Source organism: Notothenia coriiceps, unplaced genomic scaffold, assembly GCF_000735185.1.
Source record: "Notothenia coriiceps isolate Sejong01 unplaced genomic scaffold, NC01 NC01_scaffold00009596, whole genome shotgun sequence".
NCBI classification, from domain to species: Eukaryota; Metazoa; Chordata; class Actinopteri; order Perciformes; family Nototheniidae; genus Notothenia; species Notothenia coriiceps.
In genome coordinates, this window is record NW_011342297.1 from 321,945 (window position 1) to 331,646 (window position 9,702).

General features: G+C 41.7%; 1 protein-coding gene across 2 annotated transcripts; it reads right to left on the bottom strand.

The window, feature by feature from the left end:
* Nucleotides 1-3,242: 3,242 nt before the first annotated feature.
* Nucleotides 3,243-8,105, bottom strand: nefma (neurofilament medium chain a). 2 transcript variants are annotated; one of them, XM_010771031.1, is made up of 4 exons: nt 6,933-8,105; nt 6,004-6,128; nt 4,981-5,910; nt 3,243-4,950 (listed from the first exon to the last, which is right to left on the bottom strand). In XM_010771031.1, exons 1-4 carry the CDS (start codon nt 7,986-7,988, stop codon nt 4,125-4,127), a joined length of 2,937 nt encoding a protein of 978 aa, XP_010769333.1. In that variant the 5' UTR covers nt 7,989-8,105; the 3' UTR covers nt 3,243-4,124. The 2 variants fall into 2 exon arrangements, with proteins under 2 accessions (XP_010769333.1, XP_010769332.1); XM_010771030.1 differs by having other exon boundaries at nt 3,243-5,910; nt 6,933-8,104.
* Between the last annotated feature and the right edge of the window lie 1,597 nt (nt 8,106-9,702).

Sequence of the window (9,702 nt, forward strand, 5' to 3'; positions counted from 1 at the left end):
ATCAACTAGTTGTTAATTAACATGCATATTAGCAGTGTATTGGCTCTTTATTAGTCATTATAAAACACTTATTAATGCCTTATTCTACATGACCATATTCTACAAGTAATAAGACATTAGTTGAGAGTTTTTCCTCAATAACCCTCTAATTAGTGCTTATTTATTGCAAGTAAGGAAGTTGTTACATGAGTTTTGGTCTTAATATGCGCTGCTCAATATGGGCCTAATAAGGCAATAGTAGCACAAGAATAGTAATTCTCCCATAATAACACTTAACAAATATGATCTATTCTTATCATGGAACAAGACATGAAACTATAAGTGTTAATTGTGTCTGAATAACTCAAAATTAGGTTTTTATATCTTATAATATGTTTTAGGGTATTGACAGTTCAGCTACCAATAGCAAGGTGATATTGACTTGTATGTTTCATATTTGCATTTATATTTTTGTAAAATTTGTACTGAAGGTTAGACAGGAAACCGGGTACAGGAAGTAGGAGAACGTGAACTGAATAGAATGGCAGTAGACCAGTAGACATCCATGACACTGCCACAAATTTTCCCTATGCAGCCTGAAGAGTAAAAGGGTAAAGTCCGTCAGAAAGCAATTACTGTAAGTGTAAGTGTGAGCCTTACACTTACACTGCAACATGTATTGTGTTTATGTGATGACATGTGTTTATGTGATGACATGTGGAGATGTTTAAACACAATGAGAAAATGCGTTAGCATTCGCGCTAGCATTTGCGTTAGCATTCGCGCTAGCGTTAGCATACACGGTAGCATTAGCATACATGCTAGCGTTAGCCATACTAGCCTGTATACATGCTTATTGTACAGCTAGCATTAGCTATATTTACCTTGTTTACACTTAGCGGTCCTATGTGTTAATCTGTGTATGTTACACTTGCATGTATGAGAACATTAAGTGCCTTGTAACTTCTTTTTTTATAGTTTCACTCCGTTTGAATGTCAGTGGACTGCAAATAAGTCAATAAAGGAGCATGGCTGCTCATTCCCTGGCTCTCAAAAGAGTTTGGCTGGCTGTTTAATCTATGGTACACAGAGAGAGAACAGTACACCCAGCGCCGAGTACACCTATTGTGTAAGAACATACAAGCAGGTCACACAGTATGATATATCACAAATACATAAACTCTGTTAAAAATCTGTTTTTATTATAAAGTACTGACTGCATGTGTTCTCAGCCTTGGAGAAACTTGACATGTTTTGGGAAGTGTCCTCTGAACCTCTCTTTAGTGGTTCATTAATAAAACAGATATTTCAACGTGTGCCTACTTTGTTCATGTACTGTTGAGGTTAATTTCAGTAGTTGTGTGCATAATGTATTTACTTAGTGTGAAGAGGAGGCAACTTTAGAATAGGGAACATGTTCAGGTCAATTAGAGTCAAACTACTAGCTTATTGGTTATGAACAAGACTTCACTTTAGAATAGGGAACATGTTTTTAGATATAAATAGCAAATTTTGAGTTGTTTAGACTTAATTAACACTTGTATGCAGTTTCATGTCTTGTTCCATAAGAATAGATCATATTTTTTAAGTGTTATTATGGGAGAATTACTATTCTTGTGGTACTATTGCCTTATTAGGCCCATATTGAGCAGCGCATAGACCAAAACTCATGTAACTTCCTTACTTGCAACAAATAAGCACTAATTAGAGGGTTATTGAGGAAAAACTCTCAACTAATGGCTTATTACTTGTAGAATATGGTCATATAGAATAAGGCATTAATAAGTGTTTTATAATGACTACTAAAGAGCTAATATACTGCTAATATGCATGTTAATTAACAACTAGTTGATGGTTAATTTGTGTACCTCAAGTGTTACCCTTTTTCTATTACATATGGATGTTTTGCTTCTGGACATTTTTCACTTAAAACTCTTGTATGTTTTCATATCAGGTGACACTTGACAAGTAGGACAGACCTCTTTTATTAGATTTTATTCCTCTATCTTTTTTTAAATGAATATTCTTATGAAAATGCAGCTGTTCTGTATTAAAAAGTTGTATTTATTTTCAATAACTTCCATGTAATGTGAATGAATGACTCTGAATCCATGCATCATTGTATAGCTAACTTGGACAAGTAATAGGACACACCTCTTGTATTGAATTTATATTGCTATACCATATTTCCATGCAATTTTTCTGGATGGACAGATGCTCTGTTCTTTGTCTCCCTTTGGTAAATGTAGATTGTCTTCAGCAGCAGGCTCAGCATGGTGTAAAGCACTGTTGGTGGGTTTTAAAAAATAATTACACTTTAGACACTGATTAATTGTTATTTCACTGCACCCAGCCTATCAGTGATAACATTTGCCATGAATAACAGCAGTCCAACTTCAAGCTGAAAAAACCCATAAGCCATAAGAAATGAATATGCAGTCAAACATTATCACACTATCAAATCAAGTATCCCCTAAAAATGTCATGATGATAAATGACATTCATATAAAGCAATATCCTGGAACGGCTATACAGGAGATCTGATGTGTTAAATCCTCGATTGATAACCTTTTTTAATCAAATAACATTATTGATAAATGTGTTTAAAGCTGCAAATAATACATTTCAATAATATGTTATTATGAATATATGAACATTATAATGTTATTTGTTAAGTTATCTACCAAGGATGTTAGTTATATAATTTAATTTAAGTTTTTAGTGAATTTCCTTTGAAGTTATTGCCGTTGAGCATTTTCAAGAAATGTAGGTGTGTATATAATTTTTTGAATGTTTGATGAGGTTTGAGTGACCATGCTATAAAGATTGGATTAGTTTATTTACTGTCTTTTGGGTTAAGGAAGATGTTTTTTCAGGTTTTACATGGAAAGATTAAGTTATGTTGAGGTTTCAAATGTTGGCAAATATATGTAGTTGGCTTGGTCTTGCGGTCAGCTTGTTTTTTTATTTTTTTTTGGGGGGGGGGGTGTTATAACCTTTTAGTATTCAATAATCGTAATTTCCACAGTTTGCTATCATTCATATTCTATCATTGAGTTTTATTTTAATTACACAAATTGACCACATTGGAATATATATATTTTAACTTAAAGCCATTAATTAAATAATCAAACATTTATTTTAAAGTTGTTATACTTTCAACTACCTAATGTAACTCCTCTTGTGTAATGTGAGAACATACAACTGCTAAACATACACAGATACATAAAATGAACAGACACACTCTTTTAGTTTTTTCTTCATTATGACATTTATTAAGCAAATGCTGAAATCGTTCATGATGAGTAAAGTCATGGGATTGCAAACAGTAGCACCTCATTTATTTCTGTATTTAAATTCAAGTCAATCCTATGCATACAAGAACGCATGAAAATGCACATTTACAATCATATCTTTTTCAGTTGCACTCAGTGAAACATAACAGACACTGATAGAAAGCGTGTTTAAGGCTAAGGAGTTTCTTCATGTTTGTTCAACTGCTTCAGTTACTGGATGTTTACGGTCATGTGTTTATCATACCGCTGCCTGTCTCTCTCTTCTCTGTACGTTGTGTTGTTAGTTTCTTTTTGGCTCGGTTTGTGTCTTCACGTGTCAAGTAAGGCGTCGTCAGTAGAGCACTTGGGGACCCTCCCACCTACTTGCCCGCCCCTCCCCTTTTACATAACGTCAAAAAAACTCAACTTCAATTATACATCTCACTCTCCCACCCACGTTACATTTATTCCTTTTACATATTTACTCTTTTTACAGTGTATTTACCATACATACAGATAAGGAAGTGAAGTACTCCCCCCTCTCCTGAGCTATTGCATGCAGAGACCCCCCTCCCTCCCTCCCATGAGCTCGCCCGTGAACTGCAGAAAGAAAGAAAAAGAGGATAACATGTCTCAGTCGCTTGCTACTGACTGCAGCAAAGCCCGTTTAAAGCTGTCACTCAACATGCATTTTTGAAATTCGTAGCATTTAAGGTTTGGCTTCTCTCTATGATTTGTTTTGTATGTTTGAGAGTTGTTATCTTTATTACATCGCTCTAGCTGTATGGTTTTCTTTGTTATGTTAGTTTGGGCTGATTGCTTGTCTTCTCCACTTGCCCATCTCCGCAAGATCGCCGGTCAGGAATCCGCTTATTCGTGCTCTGTCACCTGCTTGATGGACATGGAGGAGTGCTTCTCTGTCTTCTTGGTGGACACCAGCACCTCCTCTTTCACCTCCTCCACCTCGTCCTTCACTGTCTCGGTCACAGTGACAGATTTGGTGACGCGCTTGGATCCATCCTCTCCAGTGGTGATCGTCTCCACGGTTTTGGTGATCACTACTTTTTGGCTACCGTCCTCTTTGACCGTACTCTCGTCAATGCCGTTAGAGACCATGTCGGATTCTTTCTCCTCGTCCTTCTTCTCCTCTGGGCTGCTCTTGTCTTCATCGCCGTTCATGGCAACATCCTTCTTTTCAACATTCTTCTCCTCTGTTAGGTCGCTCTTTTTCTCTGATTTCTCTTCAGCGGCTTTAGGGGTCTCGGGCAGGGGGGTCTTTGGGGATTTAGCTTTAGGAGATTCAGGTTTTGGAGATTCAGACTTGGGAGACTCTGCTTTTGGGGAGCTTGGTTTTGGGGATTCAGGCTTCAGAGATGTAGGCTTGGGAATTTCAGATTTAAGGGACTCAGGTTTAGGAGATTCAGACTTTGGGGATCCAAGTTTAGGAGATTCAGACTTTGGGGATCCAAGTTTAGGGGTCTCAGACTTTGGGGATCCAAGTTTAGGGGTCTCAGACTTTGGGGATTCAAGTTTAGGGGACTCAGACTTTGGGGATCCAAGTTTAGGGGACTCAGACTTTGGGGATCCAAGTTTAGGAGACTCAGACTTTGGGGATCCAAGTTTAGGAGACTCAGACTTTGGGGATCCAAGTTTAGGAGACTCAGACTTTGGGGATCCAAGTTTAGGAGATTCAGACTTTGGGGATCCAAGTTTAGGAGATTCAGACTTTGGGGATCCAAGTTTAGGAGACTCAGACTTTGGGGAATCAGGTTTTGATGCCTCAGTTTTGGCTGCGTCTTCTTTCTTGGACTCGGGCTTTGCAGATTCTGTTTTTGAAGCGTCTGTCTTGGCTACAACTTCTTCTGATTTGTCTTCCTCTTTCTTCTCGTCTGTTTTGCTATCTTCCTTTGTGGTTTTCTCAGCATCCTCTTTATCCTCTTTCTCGTCTACGCTCTTGGAGGCTTTGTCACTGCCGGCATCTTCGTCCTGTTCTCCATCTTCTTCATCGGCACCAGCTTCCTCTTCTCCTCCGCTGCCTTCCTTGTCTCCGGCCTTCTCTTGGTCAGGAGAGGCTTTAGACTCGGGCGCTTTGGAGCAGAGCACTGTCTCCTCAATTTCCTCCTCATCCTCTCCTACATCGTCTCCTTCTACTTCATCACCTCCCTCTGCGTCATCCCCCTTTTCTCCTTCATCTTCCCCCTCACCATCTTCTTCCTTCTCTTCTTCTTCACCTCCCTCTCCTTCCTCATCCTCGTCTTTTCCATCATCCTCTTCTTCTTCCTCCTTAGCAGGTGCGCTAGAGCTAACTTTGGCTTTGGTGGCGGCTACAACTTCCTCCTCAACACCTTCCCCCTCCCCCTCTTGCTCATCACCCTCTTCTTCCTCTCCCTCACCTCCCTCTTCCCCCTCCTCTTCCTCTCCCTCGTCTCCTCCACCTCCGAGTGTAGCGGACAGCTCTTGTGCTATCTCTGCCAGGGCTTCGTCAAAGTCTTCTGCCTCATCTTCCACCCTCGTCTCCTCGATGATCTCCTCGACAAACTTGTGTTGCACCCTAAGCTTGGGAACATCAGATTTAGACTTAAAGACTTTTGTGGGGGTGACCGCCTGGCGATAGGGGAAAGTGCTGAAGTGAGTCTCCTCGCCCTCTAGGAGTTTCCTGGGAAGAAGCAGATTTGTACAAAATTATGTAAAATAACATTAAATTGTATTTCCACTACTTTGTACATGTTAAATGCATGTCCGTATATACCTGTATGCAGCAATCTCAATGTCCAATGCCATCTTGACATTGAGCAGGTCCTGGTACTCGCGCAGGTGACGTGCCATCTCCCATTTGGTACTCTTGAGCTCATTATCCAGCTGGTGAATTGTCTCCTGAGGACAAACAGAGCAGACCCAACCCAAGGTTGATGAAGTACAAACAATGACTTGCAGAGCGTCCATTTTGCAGATTCATTAATGCAGCTTTAAATATCATAATTAATTATTCATGGCAACTTTTCGATTTTTTTCTAAATCACCTTTTATCAAAACTTTTAATTTAGCGCTAATTGTTATCTGTGCACAGTTTGTGTAAACTTTGTACACTGTGCACCAACAACGGTTGCTTTGATACATTATGCCGCAATACAGTATTCTAGAGATGTTAAATGCCTATTTTTCAAGTACATCCTCCATGCTTATTGTTAATACACCCCCACCCCTGCCCCTAAAGGGGATGATGTAAGGAAAGAGCCAATGAAAGCATCGATCCATGCCTCTGCCCTGACTCAGCATTACAGAGAGAGAGAGGGAGAGAGGGGGGGGGGGCTTGTCTGCTGCAGTGTCTCCCCTTAACCATGTCCTGGCACGAGACGGATTTTGTTAGAAAGTATGAGCTCATACTGTAGCAATCATTACGCAGCAGAAAAATGTGACACACAAGCACCTAAACACGATATAGAAAATGATAAAATACGATCCTTTTTATCCAGTTTGCCACTCTTAAATCCCTTGAATAAAAACTGCGTCAATAAGCTATACACACAATCAAATATGAATAATAATCCATCATAGATTGCAACCATACTTTTTAAGTTTATCGCACAGAAATAAACAAAATAAGTTGCATATGTACAGAAAAGCATATTTCAACGGTGTGTTCCGCTCTTTACACACGGCCCTGTGGCTGTTTCCTACCTGAAGGCTGGACAGATCGCTGCTGTGGCGGTCCTCGATTTCATTCAGCTGCCTCTCCAGAGACTCTCTTGTCCTGCGGATGGCTTCTAACTCCACCGTCTTGGACTGGAGCTGGCGGCGGTAGTCTGATATCTCATCACGGGCGGACTTTATGGCGTCCTTGTTCTGATCTGCAGCCTCGGTGAGCTTGGAGTAGCGGCACATGAACAAGTTCTCCACCTGCTGCAGGTTCTGGTTGGAGTGACCCTCCAGCTCGCAGCGGATCTCCCGCAGAGCCTCGGTGATGTCCGTTTTATGCAGATCCTTCCTCTCCACGGTCACCTGAGACTCCTCGATCTGGGCGATCAGCTCGCTCACCTCTTCCTCGTGGTTGTTGCGGATGAAGGCGATCTCATCCTGCAGAGATTGAACTTTCTTATCCAACTCAGACTTCACCAACTCCGACTCGCTCATGTCCTTCCTCAGGACGCGGATAATGGCTTCGGTCTCCTCCCGGATGCGAGCCTCTTCGTCATAGCGGTCCCTCAGACGCTGGATGTCCTCCTCGACATGGTCGGTGTCGAGCTGGATCTGCGTCTTGTCGTGGTTGATCTGCTCCAGCATGGACCGCAGATCCTGCAGCTCCTGGTCGTAGTGATCGCCCAGCTGGGAGCGGGACACCTGCTTCTGGCGCAGCGCCTGGATTTCGTCCTCGATCTGCTTGTTCTGCTGCTCCAGGTAGTGCACCTTGTCGATGTAAACAACGAAGCGGTCGTTGAGCCCTTGAAGTTGCTCCTTCTCATTGGATCGCTTGAAGTCTCCGTTCATCATGGAGGTCTGGTAGTCACCGCTATCTACGGAGCTGAGCACCGTGGAGCTGTAGGCTCGGGACACCGGCATATTCACGCTCCTCTTGTAGGACGTGGTCATGGTGGAGCCGGGGCTTGCCCGGGACCAGGACTGGGAGCGGAACCCGCTGGAGGGGGAGCTGCCGGAGCGGCTGTAGCCGTAGCCGGTCGTCCTAGTATCCATAATTCTCCTGAAGGGGCTCCCTGAAGTGTCCACCGTGTAACTCATCCGGTGATGTGCGGCGGGGATGAAGAGTGCAGGAGGTGAAGGCGTGTGTATGTGGGTGTATGTGTGTTATGTGTGTGTGTGTAGGTGAGGGGTGTATGGCTCTCAGCGTCTTTCTCAACCTTCGCCGGCTCCTTATATATCTGAGGCTCTGTCATTAACAAGGCAGGTCCAAGCAGTTTTCTTTCGTCCATTGATGGAAGGGAGGGGAGGGGCCATCCCCCTCAGGCGGTCTGCGAATGGTCCGGGCTCCCGTTCATTCTGAACCACGTGGGCTGTGGGACCTGTGTGGGAGTCTGATTTAAAGACAAACCGTACCCTTAACTTAATAATGCACCCAATGCTTCAAAGGTAAAACATTCAGAAATCTCCCCCAAAAAATCTGTTTCATTATTTAACTAATCAAGATATGCATTTTAACGAGTCTTTGCTTTTATTTCAGCACCATGGACAGCGAACAGCCAGTTATTTTCTATATAAAAAAGACTTTCTCTGTTGGAATGACAGCAATATTGAAGTGAACAATGAATGCATGAATTTTAACAGACAGTTTCTCGGTGTATCTGCTGAATATTGTTGAGCCATGCTCGCCTTGTCACTTAAACTTGAGTATACACCAGCTCGATCATGTGAGTCTGTCTTTTCCATTAGAAGTGTGTTGTAGTTGGGATTTCGGTTGCAGGATTGTGTAGCCTAATTTTAATTTAAAAAAAGAAGAAGTGTGTAATAGTGCACACATGTTCTATACAGCATTAAAAAGTGATGAAAGAGACATAACAACAAAAACAAAGTTATTTCTGGCTGGTATACAGATCATTTACAACTTACACATTTATTTATTTTCAATTCAAAATAACTTAAATCCATTCATTGATTCTTGAATTGACCCTTTCATGTCTAATAAACTAATTTAAATAGTAATTTATTCATTTTCTTGCCACATCAAAGGTCAAACATTTGTCCGGCAGCCTTACGAGAGGACATTGCACATGTGGGTGTTTTAATGTGAAGATCCTTGTAATACATTGGATATGTTCTAATATATTCATATGGGAGGGGCAGTTATTGTACAGTGGACATAGCTTTACTGGTGACTCTTGTAGTTGCAAAGCCACGTGGGAATTGTGGTTTTTCCGTTCATTTGCTGAGACGCAGTGAAGCGTCGGTGTGGGCCGCCCGTCTGGTGGCCAGGGTATTGATCCCCCATCAATCTCTGCGCTTCACTCTAATCTCCGGTCACTCCGTTCAATGTGAAAAACGATTACTGATTGTTGGAGGTAATGCAGCAAAGACAGCTTCATTGGTGCTTTGTGTGTGTTTTTAAATTCTATAAAAATGATTAAAGCTTTCTTTAGTTGCAGCTGCTCTGTATAGCTGCACCTATTGCAGTTCGTGTGATTAGTTAAGTGGCCATTATTCCACTCTGCACTTATTTCCTGGCAAAAAATAGATGAGATATAGTAAATATCAAGGTGTCACCTTCGCTAGTCGTGCTTTATCTTGTTGTAGCATTATCACATTTTGTATTAACTCTATTTCAAGTAAATGTGCTACATTTCAAATCTGACTCAGTAAAAGTACAAAAATAGACTTAAAGGTGGGGTAGGTCATTTTGGAGAAACCAGCTCGAGTGCGCTAGAATTTGAAAATACACAACCGGAAAAAATCTGCCACTTCCTTACAGAGCCCCTCCTCCAACACACACTAACGCGCACAT

Bases quoted from the DNA above. Each gene is read 5' to 3' on its own strand.
- nefma (XM_010771030.1), bottom strand. From the start codon at position 7,988: ATGAGTTACACGGTGGACACTTCAGGGAGCCCCTTCAGGAGAATTATG. The intron at 6,129-6,932 runs GTAGGAAACAGC...GTTTGTCCTCAG, and splicing joins GCGATCTGTCCAGCCTTCAG to GAGACAATTCACCAGCTGGA. The intron at 5,911-6,003 runs GTATATACGGAC...GCTTCTTCCCAG, and splicing joins ATTGAGATTGCTGCATACAG to GAAACTCCTAGAGGGCGAGG.